Source organism: Oryza sativa, chromosome 2 (genome assembly GCF_034140825.1).
Source record: "Oryza sativa Japonica Group chromosome 2, ASM3414082v1".
NCBI lineage: Eukaryota > Viridiplantae > Streptophyta > Magnoliopsida > Poales > Poaceae > Oryza > Oryza sativa.
In genome coordinates, this window is record NC_089036.1 from 30,757,148 (window position 1) to 30,778,579 (window position 21,432).

General features: G+C 45.2%; 3 protein-coding genes and 6 non-coding genes across 11 annotated transcripts; 8 read left to right on the forward strand and 1 right to left on the reverse strand.

Moving 5' to 3' along the window:
- The first annotated feature begins 683 nt into the window (after positions 1-683).
- Positions 684-6,480, forward strand: LOC4330595 (putative U-box domain-containing protein 42). 3 transcript variants are annotated; one of them, XM_066308048.1, is made up of 5 exons: positions 684-1,013; positions 2,121-2,249; positions 2,620-3,596; positions 3,697-4,006; positions 4,647-6,480. In XM_066308048.1, exons 3-5 carry the CDS (start codon positions 2,622-2,624, stop codon positions 6,281-6,283), a joined length of 2,922 nt encoding a protein of 973 aa, XP_066164145.1. In that variant the 5' UTR covers positions 684-1,013; positions 2,121-2,249; positions 2,620-2,621; the 3' UTR covers positions 6,284-6,480. The 3 variants fall into 3 exon arrangements, with proteins under 3 accessions (XP_066164145.1, XP_066164144.1, XP_015626654.1); XM_066308047.1 differs by having other exon boundaries at positions 684-2,249; positions 2,345-3,596; XM_015771168.3 differs by having other exon boundaries at positions 684-2,249.
- A 687-nt stretch (positions 6,481-7,167) lies between these two features.
- Positions 7,168-7,246, forward strand: LOC112938088 (small nucleolar RNA R160). The gene has a single exon (XR_003241138.1). It is a non-coding gene; the product is annotated as a small nucleolar RNA R160 (small nucleolar RNA).
- A 349-nt stretch (positions 7,247-7,595) lies between these two features.
- On the forward strand, positions 7,596-7,675 carry LOC112938086 (small nucleolar RNA R160). The gene has a single exon (XR_003241136.1). It is a non-coding gene; the product is annotated as a small nucleolar RNA R160 (small nucleolar RNA).
- A 99-nt stretch (positions 7,676-7,774) lies between these two features.
- On the forward strand, positions 7,775-7,849 carry LOC112938087 (small nucleolar RNA R160). The gene has a single exon (XR_003241137.1). It is a non-coding gene; the product is annotated as a small nucleolar RNA R160 (small nucleolar RNA).
- Positions 7,850-7,952: 103 nt separating this feature from the next.
- Positions 7,953-8,032, forward strand: LOC112938085 (small nucleolar RNA R160). The gene has a single exon (XR_003241135.1). It is a non-coding gene; the product is annotated as a small nucleolar RNA R160 (small nucleolar RNA).
- A 107-nt stretch (positions 8,033-8,139) lies between these two features.
- On the forward strand, positions 8,140-8,236 carry LOC112938011 (small nucleolar RNA R160). The gene has a single exon (XR_003241059.1). It is a non-coding gene; the product is annotated as a small nucleolar RNA R160 (small nucleolar RNA).
- Positions 8,237-8,295: 59 nt separating this feature from the next.
- Positions 8,296-8,375, forward strand: LOC112938089 (small nucleolar RNA R160). The gene has a single exon (XR_003241139.1). It is a non-coding gene; the product is annotated as a small nucleolar RNA R160 (small nucleolar RNA).
- A 2,672-nt stretch (positions 8,376-11,047) lies between these two features.
- On the reverse strand, positions 11,048-13,850 carry LOC4330597 (uncharacterized). Its single transcript, XM_015771384.3, has 3 exons — positions 13,699-13,850; positions 12,926-13,078; positions 11,048-11,475 (listed from the first exon to the last, which is right to left on the reverse strand). Exons 2-3 carry the CDS (start codon positions 13,071-13,073, stop codon positions 11,216-11,218), a joined length of 408 nt encoding a protein of 135 aa, XP_015626870.1. The 5' UTR covers positions 13,074-13,078; positions 13,699-13,850; the 3' UTR covers positions 11,048-11,215.
- A 2,883-nt stretch (positions 13,851-16,733) lies between these two features.
- Positions 16,734-18,167, forward strand: LOC9268797 (E3 ubiquitin-protein ligase CIP8). Its single transcript, XM_026022877.2, has one exon. The coding sequence runs from the start codon at positions 17,063-17,065 to the stop codon at positions 17,996-17,998; it is 936 nt and encodes a 311-aa protein (XP_025878662.1). The 5' UTR covers positions 16,734-17,062; the 3' UTR covers positions 17,999-18,167.
- The last annotated feature ends 3,265 nt before the right edge of the window (positions 18,168-21,432 follow it).

A 21,432-nucleotide genomic window follows, 5' to 3' on the forward strand; every position in this document is an offset into this window, starting at 1 on the left:
CTGTCCCCACGGCGTGCAGCGAGATGCGGTACGGGAGACGGATGGTGCAGTTGGGAGCGAGCGTGAGCGTGATGCAGGGAGGCAGACGAGCGCGATGCAGCGTGGCGCCGCAGCGCCTGTCCCCACGGCGTGCAGCGAGAGGGATGCGGTGGGGGAAGCGGAGCGAGATGCGGGAGAGGAAGCCGATGCGGGCGCTCGCGCAAGAGAGGAGCGATGCGGTGGGGCGTGGAGCCGGCGGAGCGAGATGCGCGATGCGGTGGGACCGGCGAGCGAGATGCGGGACGACGCGAATGCGGGATGCGTCGTCGATCGAACGGTTTTGAAAAAAACTGATGACGTGGAAGCACCAGGAAGCAGAGAATTCCTGATAGTGTGGATGATTTGTATAGATACATAGGATTCCGGTTCAGGACGGTTTTGGAACTCGACAACAACACGAGGGATCTGAAGTGAGCCTTTTCGTTAAGCTGTAATATGTGGGCCCAAAGTGCGGAGATAAAGAGGAAGCGACGGGGATAAAGATGGGCCGAATTTAGTTTGATAAGTGGGCTGAAAGTTGAGATGGGCTGGACACCCTGGGCCTAATTGACACTATGCGTTAATAGCAGGGGGTCCCTCTACGCACAAAGCTTCCTCCACCGCTTGACCGTCGGTCTATCCTGACCGTCTACCTCTGATCACACGGCCCAGATATAGAAGCGCAGAATCCTCTCCCCTTCCGGCCAGACCTCCGGGCTCGCGGCGGAAATGGGCGGCGGCGCCGGCGAGCCGCCGATGTTCTGGCGTATCTTCCTCGACAGCCTCCCCCTGCCGATACCGTCCCCTCGACCTCCCCCTCTGGGTGTCGGGCGCGCCCCCGTTGCCGTCGCGTCAGTGGCACGGTCCGCACAACACACAGAGCGTCGGCTGCATCGCCGGGCGCATGCGACGCGTTACAGGTTTCCAGCACAACCGGTCGGCGTCGTCAGAAGAAGAAGAACAAGCATGTCTCCGCGACCCGCGTTTGGTACTTGGTATGCTATCTTAGTCTGAAGTTCGCCATTGACATTGACTCAATTTGTTTATGCATCAGTTGCGCAGTCTGCCAATCGTAGATGCATCCAAGTACACAATCACACAGGGACGACCTAACTGAAGAATATGTCCTTTTTGTCATACCGGATCTGTCCTTATTTTATGGTTGTTCAACAATCAACGTATGCGGCGGCATCTCTTCTTATATTACATTCTTTGTTCAACAATAACTAGCATCCACTGCATTTCAGCGTCTCGTTGAACGGTAGTAGTCAGTAATCAGTAAACGTTCTGTAAAGGTTAGCCATCAATAAATTATCGAGGAATTAGAGAAGCAACTTTTTTAAGCATAGATTAGTAAAGCCGAAATTTGTGGGCAAGTAGGTTGTGCAGTTGAGCTTGGGTTGAGTTCAGGCAAGAAAATTTAGAAGATAGGCTGTAGTATAGGCTGTTTGGACTTTGGAATCGATCTGTCCAACACTTTGATATTTTGTGATGATTAGATGCATTCCCTGTGATTATGTGCTTACATTTTTATTCTCATCAATCCTTTCAAAGTAGCTTGCTATCGCCATCAGACTATCACCTGTGATTATGATTTACATTTAATTTTAGCGATCCACGGCTTTATGCTGAACTGTAACAATCAAACTTTACTATGCGCACTTGTTTGCTAGCTAAAGTGATATATGTGCCTATATCCCCTATTTATCTATTCTATATAGCTTTCAGCAACTTTCTTCTTTATACTATTGTTACTATAGTCTATAGTCCTTCCGGTAGTTTGCCAACCTACCTATCGCCTAATTTTGTTCCTATTATGAACCTGTATTTCTCTTGTTGGATAATCTGAAGTACCTAACCTGAGCTCTTATTAAGCTGAGTTTCAGGACTGATGCCAGTCTGCTAGTCACCAAGATTGATCTTCCTTTGTCATGTTTCTCTCAGTGACATCAGTAGCTTCATTAGGCCTTTTATGTGATAAATAACTGCAATTTTTAAATAGGGATCACCAAACCCATATGGCCATATAGAAGAGCTGTATAAATTCCTAACACTTTGCTTGGTCTAGTTTGTTTGCATTCATCTATCATACAGTGGTACAGGGAACAAGACAGGGTTCCAGTGCTGGAGGGGAGAGGAGGCAGCAAAAGGCTCGCTCTGTAACTTACTCTACATGAAGTCACTGTAGAGTTCAGATCTTGGAGCTTCCAGTTACTAGTACAGCTCTACAGGTACTGTGTTATTGTCTTGATTGTTTTATTTGAAGGCTATGTGGAAGAGCATTTCGTAAATGCCTTTTCAGGATCTTTTTTTTTTATCTCTGTAGGAATCAGATTACTGTCATGGTTCTTATATTGTGCACTTCCACTTACTGTGAGCTTGTAGTGGCACCAAAGGCTGTATCCTGTATATTTTAGTTAGTCAAGTAATAGTAGCATGATAACACCAAAACATTATATGTCTAATCTGAACAATCATTTCAGTAGCCTAATTTATTGCAAGCTCTTGTGATGATTTTTTAAAAACACTTAGTTTTTAGAGATACCATGTCTGAACAATATTTAGCTTGATGTTATCTATGCTTTCTGTAAGCATATGCAGTCATGTTGCTGGTAGTCAGTGGTGATGTCAGGCAGCAGAACTTCAATGAGTCAGGCGCGGCCATAATGGAGCGTCAAACAGCACGAAGGACCCCAAGTAGTGTGACACAGATGCCAGAATTTCCACCTGCTTGTGTTAACCTTGCTAAAGAGCTCACTGCAAGATGCAGAGCCAGAGCACTGCAACTTACGGATGATGAGATATTGAGCATAACACAAGACTTGGAAAGTGTCATCGAGAATTTATGTGATTATATTGGCAGGGTACCTACATCAGCACTTGGCAGCAATGCTTACACAGATGGTGCGGTCAAAGCACTCTCAGTGAGGGGCTTCTTAGAGGATGATATGCTGACAAATGCAGTGAACAGCATGCCTAATAGGAAGTATTTCCATGACAGCAACATGCCAAGGCTAGTGGAATTTCTGCAGGGAATGTACCATGAATCCGATGAATTTGGAGGCCACTTGTTCAGCTCTCTCCCAGAGGTCTCAGAATACATTGAACCACTGTATGATGCACTCTTCTGTCCACTGACAAATCAGGTAATGACTGATCCTGTGTTAACGGAGAGCGGTGTGACATATGAAAGGAGAGCCATAGAGGAACATTTTGAGAGGTTTGCTGATAGTTCTGAAAATGTCATATGCCCTGTCACAAAAATGCCATTGCAAAGCAAGACATTGATGAACAATGCTTCCCTGAAGAGCGTGATTGCAGAATGGACAATGAGGAATGAGGCAATGCGGATCAGGATTGCCCGCACTGCGCTCTCACTGTCAAGTACGGAGGCTATGGTGCTTGAGGCCATACATGAGCTGAAGTCGTTGGCAAAGCTGAGGGGGAAAAATAGGGAGCAGATGCATAAGATTGGGGTCACCAGGCTCTTAGCACGGTTGTTGGACAACCACAATGTGCAGATTCGGCATAGCGCGCTGGAGCTTCTGTGCTTTTTAGTTGAGGATGAAGAAGGAAAGGTAAGTACTAAGTCCTCTCTTCAAGTACCTCACCTGCTATTTATAACGGTATACAGAACCATTCATGATGGCATTTTATTACTTGCATGATGGTATTCAGGATATCATTGGAAAAACTAAGGCCATTGCCCGGACAATTAAGCTCTTGTCAACTAATGGCACCGATGAAAGGCATGCAGCCATCTCTTTCTTGCTGGAGCTTTCAAAGTCACAGCTATTGTTGGAGGATATTGGGTCAACTGCTGGAAGTATCCTGATCCTCACCACAATGAGGATAAATGATTCTGATGATCCAATTGCTGCTCAGAAAGCTGGAGAGGTCCTAAAGAACCTAGAGAAATGTTCAAAGAACATCAAGTACATGGCTGAAAGTGGCTATCTAGAACCCCTTCAGAGTCATCTTGTTGAAGGTAATGATGTTTCTATGTAGAAATTCATAACTTAAGCTGATGCATAAGTGTGTTAAATGTTATGCTAGTCAAATACAGTAGTAAGAACTCATCTGTCATATACAACGAGTCTTATATTGTTGTTTTCTTTATAAGTACACTACTCCCTCCGTACTCATAAAGGAATCGTTTTTAGACAGCGACACGGTCTCTAAAACACAACTTTGACTTCTTGTTTCTATAAAAATATTTATTGAAAATGATATATGTATACTTTTATGAAAGTATTTTTCAAGACAAATATATTCATATATTTTTTACATTTTCAAACTTAACAACTTGAAAGTTATTCATGATTTATATTCACAAGGTTTGATTTAAACATTGTCCTAAATGACTTCCTTTACGAGTACAGAGGGAGTACATCTCTCCACCATATTTCTGAAAATGTATTGATTAACTGATCACTCAATAAAGTTGTTTTGCTGCACCTGGTCAGTGGTCACCTGCACATGTTACTATGTTAGTGTCCTCACAACTTTCATCACTTGAACGCCCCAAATGTTTCTTTTAACATAAGAGCTAAATAACTTCAAAGTTAAGAATCTTTTCTTCTCATAAGTTAATTGAAATTTGAGCTGAGATGTGGAATTCTAAACAGGTTCAGAAGAGATGCAAATGGAGATGGTCGGCTACCTAGCCGAGCTAATCCAAGAGCAGGAGCTCACCATTGACATCAACGGAAGCACGTCGGGGGTCCTCATCAAGATGGTGCACAGCTGCAACACCGTGGCGCGTAAGGCCGCGCTCGACGTCCTTGTCCAGCTTTCCTCTCACCGCCCCAACAGCAAGACGCTCGTCGAGGCAGGCGTCGTCCCGGTCATGGTGGAGGAGCTCTTCATCCGAAAGGTAGACGACGAGCCGCTCAGCTACAAGGCCATGGCCGCCGCCGTCCTCGCCAACGTCGTCGAGTCCGGCATTGATCCGGACAACACCGTGGTGAACAAGGAAGGCCACGTCCTCACGTCCAAGTACTCCATCTACAACTTCGTCCACATGCTCAAGTGCTTCATGCCCGACGAGCTCAACCTCAGCATCATCCGTGTCCTGCTCGCGCTCACCGCGCACGCCAAGGCGCTCGCCGCCGTGGTCTCGGTCGTCAGGGAGAACCACCGGGGCCACTCCATCGTGGAGCTCATGAGCTCCTGGACGGAGGCGCTCGGCGTCGCCTCGACGAGGCTGCTCATCACCCTGTCCGCGCACATGGGGCACACCATCGCCGAGAGGCTCTGCAAGACGCAGGGCCAGCCGAGGAGGCTGGTCAGGAGCATCTTCCGCGCCGGCCGCGCCGCCATCACCGAGCGGCACGCCGCCGCGGTGACGCTCCTGTCGAGGCTACCGTACCGGAACGTCTCGCTCAACCTGGCCCTCGTGCAGGAGGGCGCCGTGCCGGCGATACTGCGCGGGATCGAGGAGATGGGGAGCGGCGCGGCGAGGATGACGACGAGCAGGCACGCCGCGCCGTACATGGAGGGCCTCGTGGGCACGCTCGTGCGGCTCACCGCGACGCTGTACAACCCGGACGTGCTCAAGGCGGCCATGGACCACGACTTCGCCTCGGTGCTCACCGCCCTCCTCGCCGGAGCAGCCGGTAGCGGCGAGGTGCAACGGCTCGCCGCCGTGGGGCTCGAGAACCTCAGCTACCATTCCATCAAGCTGTCCCGGCCTCCGCCGCCGCCGGAGGACGAGCCGCGGCCAAAGAAGATGACCATACTCAAGCGCCTGAAAGACGCAAGGGTGCATAACCATAGCAGCAGCAAGAACCCACCGCTGAACGTCTGCCCGGTGCACCGTGGCGTGTGCACGCCGGCGACGACATTCTGCCTCCTCGAGGCCGGCGCCGTCGAGGGCCTCCTCGCCTGCCTGGAGAACGACGACGCCCGTGTCGTGGACGCGGCGCTGGGAGCGCTGTGCACGCTCGTCGACGACAGGGTGGACGTCGAGAAGGCCGTGGTCGCCCTCGCCGGACAGGGCGCGGCGAGGCGCGTGCTCGCGGCGCTGAGGCAGCACAGGGGGAACAGCCTGTGGCACAGGTGTTTCTCCGTGGTGGAGAAGCTGCTGGTGCACGGGGACGACGTGTGCGTGAGGGAGGTGACCGGCGACAGGATGCTGCCCACGGCGCTGGTGAGCGCATTCCACCGCGGCGACGCGAACGCCAAGCAGGCGGCCGAGAGCATCCTCAGGAGGCTGCACAAGATGCCTGACTACTCTGCAACCTACATGTCCGTGGAATTCTAGTGCTTTCATTTCATCGAGTAAATAAATATATACCACCGGTAAATAGCAGCAGATATTTGCTGCCGTGCATATATGAACATGATGTTTCATACATCATCTTGTACATCCGGTCGCAAAATTTATCTCAGTAGCATATCCATGATATGTTGTATGAAATCTTCCAAACGAAAATGAAATGAAATGTCTCACTTTTGTAATGGAAGATGTAACCGTACTCGTAAAAGAACAGTTATGAAGATCATGGAAGGCCCAATAAAATCCGAAATACAGATGGAAAGGCCCAGCCCATATACAACTCAACTGTTCATCCTCTCCTCGGAGACAAACCCTAGCTCTACAAACCCTTTAGAACCCTAGCCGCCAGGGAGGGACTGACCATGACCATCCAGTCGCCCGCCTCCCACAAAAAGGATTCAGCAATCCTGTTCGCTCTGTGCGATCATTTTCCTTTCTTTTTTTTTTCGATTATTGTTCTCGTCCTTCTTCGGTCTTGTGCTGCGGGGATGATTTAATCGTGGTTTTACTTCGAGTGTGCTGATTTGATACTCCATTCTTTTTTGCTAGAGCCTTGGAGTAGCTATTAGACAACAAGAATTAGGTACTTTTGTTTGATTGGTTTATTTAAGCGCATGCTGTTCTTGGATTTGATGGTATTGTTGTGGTCGACTCGCACCATTAGCCCCCTGTTCTCTTGAGATTGGATACAGGGAAAACTGCGAGAAAAGGATATATATGGGTGCTATATCCATGGATTGGACAGGGGCTCTAAACTTCTGTGGAATCCAGCGGTTTCCTCAGAATCATCTCTTCTGTCCACATTGTTACTTATATTTTGGTTGCACTTAATTCATTTTAATGCATTTGCATTTGTTGTTGTGTTCTGAAGCGAAATGAGGAGGAAAAATCATCCGAAGTTTTTCTTGTGGAAAACACGTACATGGTCTTCAAAGTTCTCTGATCGCTCCATGTTAAACTAATTTTTAGTCTCTTGATCTGTAGCTATTTGTAATGTGGGACAATTCATTTGTTGATTTGGGGGAAGTTTTTTAATCGTGTTCAAAGAACCAACATATAGGTGTGAAGCAAAATCGGAAGTCATTGCATCTGAAATTTTAGTGCTGATCTGCTAATAACGCATAGGCAGTCACCAAAGTTCTTTGGTTGCTTTTCTCAATGCAATCTTTGTTTTGTTTTCCCTGATAATTAATAAAGTTTATCATTGTTTTTTCCCATTCTGTGGCTATTATGTTGTACCTTTATGGTGTTTTGAATGATGTATAGTGCCTTTGCCTTTAGTTGCTGGGAAATGGAAATCAAAATGAGGAGGCTGTTTGTTCTGAAGTATCTAATGTGGATACATCCATTCATGGTCTTCAAAGTTCTCTGATTGCTCTCATGAATCCCATGCAACATCAGCATGCTATCTAAGATCATGTATTACTTGCTTTTGGATAATGCTTGAATTGACAATGTAGTGTTTTAATTGTGTAGAGCAAAATGAGGAGGTTATATGATCTGAAGTATCTAATGTTGATAATTCAAGGTCTTCAAAGTTCTCTGATTGCTCTCATGAATTTCCATTCTCCAAGTAATATGCTATCTGATATCACGTAACACTGACATGCTTTGGGTGATGTTTGAATCGAAACTTTGTTTTTAGATTTCTAGAAGCAAAATGAGGAGATCAATCGATCTGAAGTATCTAATGTTGATACATCCATTCATGGTCTTCAAAGTTCTCTGATTGCTCTCATGAATCCCCATTCCCCAAGCAATATGCTATCTGATAATAGTAGTAACACTGACATATGCTTTGGATGGTTTTTTAATTTAAACTATGTTTTATGATTCCTGGAAGCAAAATGAGGAGGTCAATTGATCTGAAGTATCTAGTGTTGATGCATCCATTCTTTTTTTAAAAAAAAAAACCCCGAAAGTGGCAAAAGATTTGCCGAATATATTAGAGGGAATAAAAGCCAAGATTGTTCAGATAAAAGCCTTGCAAAAAGCAAAACAACTGATTGTTTCTCATGAATCTCTAAGCAAGATTGTTGATTCATCCATTCATGGTCTTCAAAGTTATTTGATTGTTTCTCATGAATCTCTGAGCAATATGCTAGATCCTGTAGTTCTTGCTTTCTAGCTTGGGTTTTGTTACATTGTTTGGTATGAAATTTGAGTTTTTTTGGACAAGACAATCGTCTGTTAAGTTGTTATTTTCCGTTTTAATCGTGTTGTCTTCTAATGTCTAATTCACCTAAACCGCAAAACTTATACACCCTCTATTCCATAATATAAGGCACAACCACTTTTTCTATATGTTCCATAATATAAGGCATGCATGTATGTAGGCAATTTAACTATGACCCCTTCTCCTTTAAATTATTACTTTTTTAAATCCTCTACTCATGTTCTCTAATTCTATTGGATGGATGCATTGTATTTATTAGGATGATCCAAACTATAATATGATAATAACTATTTTCTTTGTTTTTGGGTTAAGGTGGACTTGGTGGTTATGCCTTATATTTTGGAATGGAGGGAGTATCATTCAACATGAAGACCCTCTTATATTTCTTTTGATATTTTGGAAACGCTCCCCTTTTCTTGGCCATGACCAATGTACACACAGCAGCGATGAACTCGGTTTGAAGTAATCATGTCAACTGACTGTCTCGGCTGTTGCTCCAAGTAGGGGTGAAAACGGTACGGAAACGGACGGAAACAACCTTTATCGTTTTCGTTTCCATATTTTTTTCGGAATCGGAATCGGAATCGGAAACCCCGGAAACGAAAACGGAAACGAATATTATCGAAACCGAAAACAGAGCGAAAACGAACCGGTGTGGATACGGTAACGAAAATTTATCGGAATACAGAAACCCCTCAAACTGAGCTTCAAACTTTTGTGAAGTTCAATTCTCAAGTTTTAACAGTCAACAATTCATTATAAAACACAATTATATGAAGTCTAATTGGTAAGTCTCAACAGCAAAATATATTCTTCTATAATTTCATATAATTTGTATAACAAATATTCTAAAAAAATTACAGCAAAATACCATGGTATAAGGTATAAAGTATACACTATTAGCCCGTAGCCCGCAGCCTCTCTCTCCCTCCACGGGCCGGCTTCCCCTTCCCCTCCTCCCTCTTCGGGCCGCCGGCCCAGCCCTTTTGCTCCTCCCTCGCCGAGAAGTCTATAATGCCTCCTTCCTCTCAATTCAAATATTTTTTAGGGTAGTAAATGATTTCAAATGAAAAAAATGTCAATAACAAAGTTGTATAACTTATCAAGATCAACAACTTTTGTTTTGGTCATTTTGCTATATGACTTTGTTTCAATAATTTGAATTTGAATTTCAAATTATGACAACTTCAAACAACATTTTTAAATACTAAATGATTTCAAATGAAAAAGTCATCAACAACAAAGTTGTATAACTCATCAATATCTACAACTTTTGTTTTGATCATTTTGCTATATGACTTTGTTTCTATAATTTGAATTTGAATTTCAAATTATAACAACTTCAGACAATATTTTCAAGTACTAAATGATTTCAACTAAAAAAGTCATCAACAATAAAGTTGTATAACTCATCAATATCTATAACTTTTATTTTGGTCATTTCTTCATCCGATAAAGTGACAGTAATATTATTCACAAATTTTACATATATCTCCTATAGTCTATAAACTATATAAGAGATATGTACATTTTGTGAACGATCTTATAAATCACTTTATCGGATGAAGAAATGACCCAAATAAAAGTTATAGATCTTGATGAGTTATACCACTTTGTTATTGATGACTTTTTCAGTTGAAATCATTTAGTACTTGAAAATATTGTCTGAAGTTGTTATAATTTGAAATTCAAATTCAAATTATAGAAACAAAGTCATATAGCAAAATGATCAAAACAAAAGTTGTAGATATTGATGAGTTATACAACTTTGTTGTTGATGACTTTTTCATTTGAAATCATTTAGTATTTAAAAATGTTGTTTGAACTTGGGGAGGAATTATGGACTATTTGGATGGGCCTTTTTAACTTCGGAAATTCCGACAAACTTTCCGGAATTTTTCCGACCGATTCCGAGTTCCGACGGAAACTGATATTATCATATTCGATTCCGTTTCCGAAAAAATATTTCCGTTTTCGATTCCGTTTCCGCGAAATTCCGAAAAAATTCCGACCGGCTGATTCCGTTTTCGAAAACAGGTCCGGAATCCGGAAAAATTCCGAACCGTTTTCACCCCTAGCTCCAAGTCGAGGGCTGAAGCCTTGAAGGAAGCTACTACATCCTAATAGTAGTATAATATTTAGGAAAATAGAATTTAGTTGAACTGTAAACCTGTCCAGAGATAATATCGTACATTCTGTATGGTAGTATTACTACATTGTTCAGCTGCACCGAATTGTGCATTATGTAAACGTACAACTACTTGTCATAAATTGTTGTTGTAGTAGGAGTAACTTTGTGTAACAATAGCTTGTTCAGCTGCACCGAATTGTGCATTATGTAAACGTAGAACTAGTACTTGTCATAAATTGTTGTAGTAGTAGGAGTAACTTTGTGTAACAATAGCGTGAGAAATCAATACAGGAATACTTCCCAATTCGCAGTGTTTTTGCCAGTCGTTTCAGGTTATATATTATATTCGTCAACGTAATGGGAGTTTGAATTCAATGGTGATACCTGCTGGTCATTAGATTGTAAAGAACTCAACTGCAGTCAATAAGGTTGAAAACTACAGTACTCAGAATACGAACACTTGAATTAAACATGGTTTGGGTTTTCGAAATACAACACTCGAAGACAACCAAATGTTTTAGAACAATACAGGTAGGAGCATCACAAGCTAACAGATGGCTGGATGGGTACAGCATAGGAAGCATTCCTGCGAAGCTCTGAATAGGCAAAGTTAACCAGGGCCAACTTTTGGGATGTCGTAGTGCTCGCTAAGATTTGCCAGGTATTGGTTGAAGTCCTGGATGCGGTCCCTGTGTGACTTGTTGGCTACTTTGGCTAGCTTATGCATGTCAATCTTCTGCTTCTGCTCCATGTAACGCCTCTCAGCTGGGGTGAGGTGATCATAGTCGCCTTGCAGGTTCCCTTCTTCTCCCATCTTATCAGCTTCAGTCAATTCATCATTAGGGTCAGCTGGTACTTCAGAGCTTCCACCTGAAGAAAATTGATCAAATTAGGTGCAAAAGTCATACTAATGCAGTTCACTTAAACAAAGTGAAAAGTGTGTAATATCTGCAATCAAATGGTTAATAAAGTACGTTCAGCAGAAAGCAATTTATACTGCTGCACTTGCTTAACCAAACAGGAAAAAACATGCTGCTATGTGCAATTAAGATATTGGACAAATGAACAAAACCAACTTGGGTGGGCTGTCAAATGATAAGTTCCTGTTCAATGCTTTCTTCTGTATCGATTTATCCAATACTAATCAATACTGTATCGATTTATCCGATACTAATCAAAAGTATTGGATATTATTGAGGGTAATCCAAAAATCAAAAGTTTGGGAAATATGTTAGTATCTGTCATATAGCATCATAACAATAATCTTGAAAATCCTAATTCTTTAATTCGGCCTAAATGTCCAAGGATCCATGCAAACACAACCATTTAGGGTATACAGTTATGAACTATATAGAGAATTGGCTCTTGTTTGTTCAATATAAGCTATATTTGACATGGATAGAGGGCTGAGCCTGACTGCCTGAGGCACCTAATCTAACTTATCAGTACAAACCCTCTTTTATCCAATACAAACCCTTTAATAATTAGTTCCTCTAGTAAGTAGTAATGCCACCGCAATATTTATCCATCTTGCTAGAAAAACCATGTCAGCTAGCAGTAGTGAAAACCACAGAGTGCTCAACACAAAAAAGTAAGATCAAAATCAACATTAATCAACTCAATAGTATTGAAACTTAAGCAAATAGACGTGTTACAGGCAACAACAATCCACTCAATAGTATGGAAACTTGCAATAACAAACGAAAGAGCGTTTAGAATAAGTACTCCATCCACCATGTAGCCAGCACATGTAAAATAAAGAGTAAATTTCACAAAACTACAGGTATTTTGACCAAATTATCACAAAACTACAGATTTAAGGAGTTGTATCACAAAACTACACATTTAGCACCAAATTTATCACAAAACTACATATTTTAGGTTAAGTATCACAAAAATGCATATTTAATATTGAACTTATCACAAAACTACAACTTTTAGAGTTTAAATCCTAGCACTATTGTTATGGTGGAGCTATAAACATTATTACTTTGTGATTAAATTGGTTCTAAACCTGTAGTTTTATTATAATTTAGTTACTAAACGTGTAGTTTTGTGACACTTCATCTTAAATGTGTAGTTTTGTGATAAATTTGGTGCTAAATGTGTAGTTTTGTGATACAACTCCTTAAATCTGTAGTTTTGTGATAGTTTGGTCATAGTATCTGTAGTTTTGTGAAATTTACTCTAAAATAAATTACTAGTACTCAAGAGCATATGAACTATTGCAGTTAGCGTGCGGATAACAAAGTAATAAGTCCAACGAAATCCTAACCCACACTTAGTCGTTTAGCAATCTCAATAGAACAACGAGCTTTACCTTGGTGAAGCTCTCCGTGCCCGGCTTCAGATGACTCCTCGCGGTGCTGCTTCTTCTTTTTCTTCTTCTTGACTCCCCCTTCCTTCACATCCAGCGCCTTCCCCTTCAGCTTGAGCCTACCCCCAACGACGTTCTGGTACTCAGACATCTCGCCTGCATCCACAACCCAGACATAAGCAAACTTTTGGGGGAACAAACAAACTGTTACACAGGTTAAGGCTCTGAAATTAAGAGGAGCTTCTTCCAGATTCCAGACATTAAGTACTACCGGTGGGAGAGAGATGAATCAGATGATGTGGATGCTCACCAGGATCGTCCCCCCCCCCTCCCCTCCCCTGCTCGCCAGATGGAGATCGGCGCCCCTCCCCTGTTCAACCGCGAGATGGCGCAAGGGGAAGATATTCGAGTACTCCACTTTTATCTTGTTTTTGTAAGTAAATTTCATAAACTACGGATGCTTTAGCTAAATTATCACAAAACTACAGATTTAACACTAAATCTACCACATAACTACAAATTTTAAGATGGAATATCACAAAACTATAGATTTAGTAACAAAGTTATCACAAAACTACAGGTTTTATTATAAAACTTGGATATTTATAAGTCGAGCATAACATTAGTATTAAGAAAAGAGATCGAACAGATAAAAAACATCAGCGGATAGCAATCAGGCGCAGATCACTTAGGATGGGAGGAGGAGAACCCTAGAAAAGACCACGGCAAAGTATACGAAAGTGACATCGACACGGGCAAATTAGGGCTCAGCTCACCTAGCGAAAGAGGTCGGCCAGGATGGATCTCCACGCCACACCAACCCGGAGAAGGAGAGGAGCTCGAGGCAGTGGAAGGTGGCCGGCTGGCCGCTCCGCGTCCCCGAGAAGCGAGGGTTCGGCGGCTTCCGATTTGGGGACGACGATTTGATGGGAAAGAGAGAGAGAGGATGCGAGGGCAGCCGAGGAAGGGTAACACCGTAAATTCAAATTGGGCCGTGAGTTGCAAAACCGCCAGTAGAATTGGAAGGAATGGAATAAGTTCACTTTGACTCCCTTAAAAGTTACTCGAATCTAATCCATGACCCTAAACCGCAAAACCGGATATCTCGACCCCCGAACTATTAAAACCGGTGCAATTTTACTCCCTAGGTGGTTTTGGAGGGCGGTTTTGCTTACGTGGCGCTGACATGGCGGTGTTGACCTAGTCTATGGGGTTGACGTGGCGCTTAGGTAGCATTTGAATTAAAAAGTATCCGTGGGACCCGTTTGTCATTCACACACTTAAAAAAATGTGGAGCCCACTGACATGTGGGCCCCACATGTCATCCTCTCTCTTTCTTCTTCCTCCCCTCTTCCTCCCTTCTCTCTTTCCTTCTCTCTCTCCCCTTCCGCCGGCCGCGGGGAGCATGGGCTGGAGCGGCGGCGGGAGCTAAGCTCGCCACCGCCACGGAGGTCAGCCCCGACGCCGTTGGAGGCGAGATCGACCGGTCGTGCAAGTGCGTGAGCCTTGGGCCTGGGAGCCTGACGGGATTGGACCGCCACGGAGCTCCGCGTTGGCTGCAGCTCGGGCGCCCTGGCCCAATGCTTCATGCCGCAGCTCGTCGACGACGTCATGCGCGCAGCCGCCGAGAGGGTCTGCGTCGTAAGTCGTGACCCACCAATGAAAACAAAAAAAAAAAAAGAAAATCAGCCATCCGGTGCAAATTCACCACAAAAGCACGGTGAAAACCACCTGTTAATTATGAAATCTCCACCGCGATGCAGGAGATGGGAAAGAGCAGGTATCGGAGTTCTCTTTATATAGGCTGGAGGGGAGGAGGTGGACCACACGGACGGAAAACGGCGCCGGCGACGGTGGAGCTCCCTATTGAAGACACTGGTTTAAGAAATCGATTGGGGGCGATTTAGTGCGGGATTAAGTGGGATTTGTTGGGGAAATTGATGCCCACTACACAAGGAATCGATTTTTGCAAATAATTTGGAGGAGAAACGATAGGGCAGGGAGATCAACGGAGACGGCAGTACTTGAGTTTCACTGGAGAGATGAACAGACGACGGATAGAGGTGGAAGAAGCTCCTGGCGAGCGGGGTCCGCCTGCCAGCGCACGGACAGCGAATGGAAGAGAAAGAGAGGGGGGAGGACAAGGAGAGGATGATTTATGTGGGCCCCACCTGTCAGTGGTCCCACGGTGAATGACAAATGGGTCCCACACATATTTTTTATTTCTAATGCCACGTCAACGCCACGTGGGAAGGAGTCCGAGTCAACACTGCCACGTAGGCACCACATCAGCGAAACCGCCCTCCAAAACCACCGAAGGAGTCAAATTACACTGGTTTTGAGAATTGGGGGGTCGAGATATCCGGTTTTGTGGTTTAGGGTCACGGATTAGATTTCGATCACTTTTGAGGGTCACAAAGTGAACTTATTCCGGAAGGAATCGGCATGCACTTTATCTACAACAAAACTTATAGGTCCAGTAGAGATGGGCCGAATAATAGGTCCATTATCCTTTAGAAACTAGACCGAAACGAATAAGTTCATCTCAGGTCCCTTGCCTACGAATCCGATTAAAACCTTAACTGTCACAATATAAGTCCCATGATGACTTTAGCTGACGTGATGTCTATTGGCTAATTTAACTCAGTTTTTATCTGAAGTGGCACATGGAACAAAATTTAATAATTTTAAAAACAAAACAAAATAAAACTGATAGGCCCAGTAGAGATAGGCCAAGTAATAGACCCATTAGCTAGAAACGAGACCGAAATTAGCTCAACTTCGTACCAAAAACAAGGCGAGTAAAATAAAACAACAGATTTTGACCGCACGAATTGCATGTGATTTTTGGGTAAAAAATGGTTCAATTGCCCACATCTCATCTACCGCACAGATCACAGAAATCATCGCTGTTTATTTCACTTTAGTCTGCACATGAACAATCCGGTGAGGTGCCATCATTGGCCCGAAGTCCTAAACTTCGGCGGCGGCGACGGAGGATGGCAGTAGGTGCATTGGCAGCCAACAGGATCGCACACACCAACGCCGTTATACCGGAGGGAGCAGATCGCCTTGCATGAGTCCGGATCGCAGTTCTCGTCCGGCGGGTCATACACCCTTCTGCAGGCTTCGCCGCCCGGCGGCGGGACGTCGCCGCCACCCTCCGCCGTCGTCGCCATGGCTGCAAAATTGATCCATTTTCCTCCTGGATTAGTCAATTAGGACTCAAAAAATTGTATCGGAGAAGTTCCGTATACCTGAGGAAGAGAGCAGAAGAGCGCCGATGATGGCTACTAGGAACATCACGCGGTCCGGCTCCATTGATCCCTCCTCCCTTGCAAAACAACCACCTGCAACTGCAAGTCTGTCTTACGAATACACGGTGGATTTATACTTGATTTGGTGCGTAGTATCAGGGGTATTTGGTCTCAGTTAGGCATGGCATTGATCACTCAGTTAATCTCTCGTTTAATAGATTGCCGGATATGCCTCCGAAAAGCTAAATGTGATAAAAGGGGAAGCCATTGATGCGTGGATATGCAAGGATGAAACTTTATAAGAATGACAGCTGATAATGGAGTTTTTATCCTCTCTTGAACCTTTTCAATTTTTTTTAAAAAAATATATAAACCCTCTCAAAACTTATTTTTAAAATTTGTATCTTTCGTGAAACGTGTTAGTATTGTTTCACACCAGCTTGACACGATCAATAGGTTTAGATTTGGAAATAAGTTTTAGGATAATTTAGTTTCAAAATTAAAAAAATAAACATGTTCAAAAAATAAAAAATATTCATGATAATGTGGGGGCATCGAATCAACCTTGATTTCATGGACCTAATGGGCCGTGTCTTCGTGGGCCGACAGCTCTCTCTCACTCTATCCCTCTCTCCAGCCCACCAACCAGCTGGTCGATTTGACAACTGACACGCACATCTCGTCTCCTTCCTCTCACGGCGCGGGGCGTCCGGTACACCAACCCAAACCCAATCCAATGGTAAAGCGCCCGAAAAGCAAGGGAAAAAGAAGAGAAAAAAAAAAATAGAGAGAGGTGTAGCGACTCGCCAAGCGGAGAAAGAAAAGGAGAGGAGAGGAACAGCGCAAACGTCCCCCCCGTCCCCCCAACCTCGGTCGTTGCCCAATGGCGAATGATTCCTCCTCCTTCCCTCGCAGCCTCCTTATCCCGCTCGCCGCCGGCGGCTGCTCCGACGATGACGACGGCTACGACGAGGGCCCGTCGGACACCGTCTCCTTCCCCTCCTTCTGGCCGCCGTTCCCGGCCATCTTGTCTGATTCCGACTCCGACGTCGCCTTGTTCCCTCCTCCTCCTCCCCACGTGGACCACTGCCCTGCGCCGCAGGGCGCCGCGTCGGCGTTCTTCGGGCTCGGTTTCCGTGAGGAGGATGACCACGATGGCGGCGAGTGGGCGCCGCCGGGCGAGGTGGAGTTGCCTCTCTGTTGGGATTGCCTGCAGCTGGAGGAGCCCGACCACCAGAGGTGGGACATCGGCGTGAACGGCGGCGGCGGCGACGAGTGGGAGCAGGTCGGCATCAGGGTGGAGGAGGAGGAGGAGGAGGCCGCGGCGGCGGTGAGGAGCCTGGAGTGGGAGGTGCTCCTGGCCACGAACAGCCTCGGGAGCCTCGTGGTTGACGGCGCCGACTACGACGGTGGAATCGACACGTTCTTCCTCGACGACGCCGACGACGTGCTGTTCGGGCAGCTCGCCGCGGAGCACGAGCCCCCCGCCGCCAAGGGCGCGCGCGCGGCGGCGAAGGCCGCCGTGGAGAGCCTCCCGACCGTGGTCGTCGACGCGGCCCGCGGCGACACGCAGTGCGCGGTGTGCAAGGACGGCATGGAGGCCGGCGAGCGGGCCAGGAGGCTGCCCTGCGCGCACCTCTACCACGACGGCTGCATCCTGCCGTGGCTCGCCATCCGCAACACGTGCCCGCTGTGCCGCCATGAGCTGCCCACCGATGACCCCGAGTACGAGAACTGGAAGGCGAGGCGAGCAGCCGCCGGCGGCAATGGCGATGGCGACAGGTACGGCATCATTAGGCAACTTTCAATGATTGATTGAATATTAATAATTAAAAGAGGAAGAGAGATTAATTTGATATTCAGGAGTTAGGCGGCCCAAAAAAGGATCTTTTTGATCGAGAGGGGAAGGGAGGGGATCGAATCAATGTGAATTTGTGGCATTTTTTTTTGGTACAGAGTGATGATAATACAGTGCATTTTCAAGTCGATTATGGTAGAGTGATGAAAATACAGTGCATTTTTAATTCGGTTATGGTGTATCTCGAAGAGAATTGAAGCACTGACAAAGGCTTGACGAGATTGTTGTTTCTTGTTTATTTATAACGGAACAAAAGGATTAGATATTCGTTCGGGAAAAAACGATTAGATAAAACTCTGTTATAAAAAAGGGAATACTCCAATATTCAGTACGGCATAATTTTCATTCTTCGAACTATTCAGAATTATTAGTCTGTACAAGTTCGATTTCACTTGTAACCTGTTCTGAGTTCTGACGAACGGCCTTGAACATCACAAGTAGTCATGGGAAAATTAGGAAATGGAGTACTACTCAATTATTCCAGTTCCAGTTCCAGTTGAACGGCCAATACGTACTCCTACTTCCTTTGCCAATGCAACTCATTAAATACTTCGACAGGGTCAAACATTTGGAAGGTTTCCGTGCATGTATGATATCGTTTCCTTCACGCTGTCACTGGTGTCCCTTAGGCCATAGCGATGCAAACCTCCAAAAATTCCGCGTAATCACCTTGTATCTTCTCACCGTACCTTCGATTAAAACTGATGGTTTGCATCCAAGCTAAGCATGCAATCGCGCGCACATCACAACCCGCGGATACCAATACCAGTATACCACGATTCCAAGCCTGTCATGTACTCATGTGTTGAAGGCAAAGAGCGCCTTTCTACGTAGTACTTGCCTTGCGAACGCAGCCTGCTCCAGTGCTCAGCCATCAAGTTTCCGTGGCTTGGAAGCGGGGGCTCGTGGAGGCGCGCGGCACATGGCGGCCGGCCCGTCGTCCCCGGCCTCGCCCTCGCCCGCGCCCGCGCGCGTCGGAGTCGGAGAGAAAGAAAGCCAAGTACGAAAGGATGGAATCCGATCCCCGCGGACCCATCTCTTTCGTGCCACTTCACTTTGCTCATCTCCCAACCATTCGTTGTTCGGTGCGCAGCAGCCGATCGAACGCACGTCGTCTTTTAGTTTTCTAGCACGTGGGCACAGACGAAGACGGGAGATGGTAGTACTCCAGTGGGCAGGAGCAGGATCTCTCGTTTCGTTTCCATGGATAAACGTGTTGGAAGCCCGCACGAGTCGATCGGGTATGGCAGGCACGTCCCGTGTGCTGTGCGGTGCGGTGCGCTCGTGTTGCGACTTAGGGCTTAGTTAAGTTCCCAACAAAATTTTTCACGCTGTCACATACATGGAGTATTAGATGTAGAAAAATAAATAAATACACAGTTCGCTAGGAAATTACGAGATAAATTTTTAAGCCTAATTGCGTCATGATTTGATAATGTCATGTTAAAGTAAATATTTCCTAATGATTGATTAATTAGGCTTAATAAATTCGTCTTGTAGTTTTCTGGTAGAATCTATAATTTATTTTATTATTTAGACTATGTTTAATATTTTAAATGTATATTCGTATATCGGATGTGGTATAAGGGGTAAAATTTTGTGCCCAGCTAATCATGCCCTTAGCGAGCCGCGTGACGTGACTTGTTCATGCTCTGACCGGAATTTTCTCTCCCTCTCCTTCCGCGTGTGTTTTTGATAGAAGTGTACCTGGTGTGCTCTGCTGTCTGCCGATCTTTCCTCAGTTCTTGACAAAGTTACTTAACCTGTGCCCACTTCTAAACGGCCCAGTTTGCGCCAATTACTAGTGTAACCCTAACTCATCTTCTCCCAGTCCCCCACCAACCATAGTTATTAAGACCGGACCGGACCGGTGGTCGGACTGAAGAAAACCGGAACCAGAGCCTCTGCCGGTTTGGTTTAGACCGGATATGCAATCAAGCCGGTATAAACAGGTTAGACCGTCCGGTTTTTATGAAAAACTGCTATAGAACCAGAGAAAAAACTGTGGTTGAACCGGCCTTATGTGCGCGGGAGTAGGTGTGACTCTAACTCATCTTCTCCCCGTCCCCCACCAACCATAGTTATTAAGACCGGACCGGACCGGCGGTCGGACCAAAAAAAAGGGGAACCAGGCCTCTGCTGGTTTGGTTCAGTTAAAAGACTGGATATGCAATCAAGCTGGTATAAACCGGTTAGAGCATCCGGTCTTATGTGCGCGGGAGTAGGTGTGACTCTAACCCCCACCAACCATAGTTATTAAGACCGGACCGGACTGGCGGTCAGACCGAAAAAAAAGGGAAGCCGGTTTGGTTCAGTTAAAAGACCGGATATGCAATCAAGCTGATATAAACCGGTTAGAGCATCCGGTTTTTATGGAAAACCGCTATAGAACCAGAGAAAAAACCGTGGTGCCTGCTTTGGAGGGATTTGAACACAGGACCTCGTTGGAGGGATGAAGCTCACCAACCACCAGGCTATCATCATCTGTTAGAAAGGAATGAGTAATATATTTAATAACTATTGAATCGGGTTAGACCAATGAACCATCGAACAAAGAGCCTCACTGGTTCAATTACCGGTCCGGTCTCAATAACTATGCCACCAACGTATTCGCGAGCCACAGATCGAGCACTCGCCTACCCCCCTCGAGCCACCACCTCCCGGCTCCCGTGCCTGATGACCTCACCTGCGTCGGAAGGCACCAACAGAGTTACAGAGCAAAAAGGCTAAGGGTTCGTTCGGTTTGCAGGATTTTCAAATCAAATTATAGAAATAGGAAAACGATAGGGATTGGGTTGGTATGTATGTGCAAAACAAATGATAGGAAAAATATAGAATTTAATCATTTGGTTGGTTGGTAGGAAAAAATACCGGAATACTTAGTATTAAGTTAACATGATCAAGATTGAAATGCTTTTAATCCATGCAACTTGAGCCAAATACATAGAATAAGAAGTGATATACCTCGATCCTACGCCGTAGAAATAGAAAAAAGGGCTCTTCCTTTGCTCAAATTTTCCTATGTAATTCCTTAAGAAATAAGAATCATAGCCAAAGTAAATTTTTCTATGCTTTTTCTTTGCTCAAATCCTACAAAACGAATGGATGAATAGTACATAAATACTTTGTTTTCCTTTCATTTTTCCTCTAAAACGAATGAGCCCTATAACATGATCGGCCGTGAGTGCTTGCACCGAGCGGTAATATTAGACTTATTTTTGGCCCAGCTAACGTGTTGGACTGTTTCTTTTTTTTCTTTTCTTGCATGTCATCGCCATCTCTGCTGCCGGAATCATATGCTCCGCGGCTGCTCCTCGTCGCCACACCGCTTGAAGAAGGAAGGAGAGCGAGAGAGAAGGGGGTCACCGTCGCTACTGCTCCAACGCCCTCCCTCC

Excerpts from the sequence above, each read along its gene's own strand:
- LOC4330595 (XM_066308047.1), top strand. The coding sequence starts at position 2,622 with ATGTTGCTGGTAGTCAGTGGTGATGTCAGGCAGCAGAACTTCAATGAG. Across the intron at positions 3,597-3,696 it reads TTGAGGATGAAGAAGGAAAG|GATATCATTGGAAAAACTAA; the intron begins GTAAGTACTAAG and ends GATGGTATTCAG. Across the intron at positions 4,007-4,646 it reads TCAGAGTCATCTTGTTGAAG|GTTCAGAAGAGATGCAAATG; the intron begins GTAATGATGTTT and ends AATTCTAAACAG.
- LOC4330597 (XM_015771384.3), bottom strand. The coding sequence starts at position 13,073 with ATGTCTGAGTACCAGAACGTCGTTGGGGGTAGGCTCAAGCTGAAGGGG. Across the intron at positions 11,476-12,925 it reads GCACGGAGAGCTTCACCAAG|GTGGAAGCTCTGAAGTACCA; the intron begins GTAAAGCTCGTT and ends AATTTTCTTCAG.
- LOC9268797 (XM_026022877.2), top strand. The coding sequence starts at position 17,063 with ATGGCGAATGATTCCTCCTCCTTCCCTCGCAGCCTCCTTATCCCGCTC.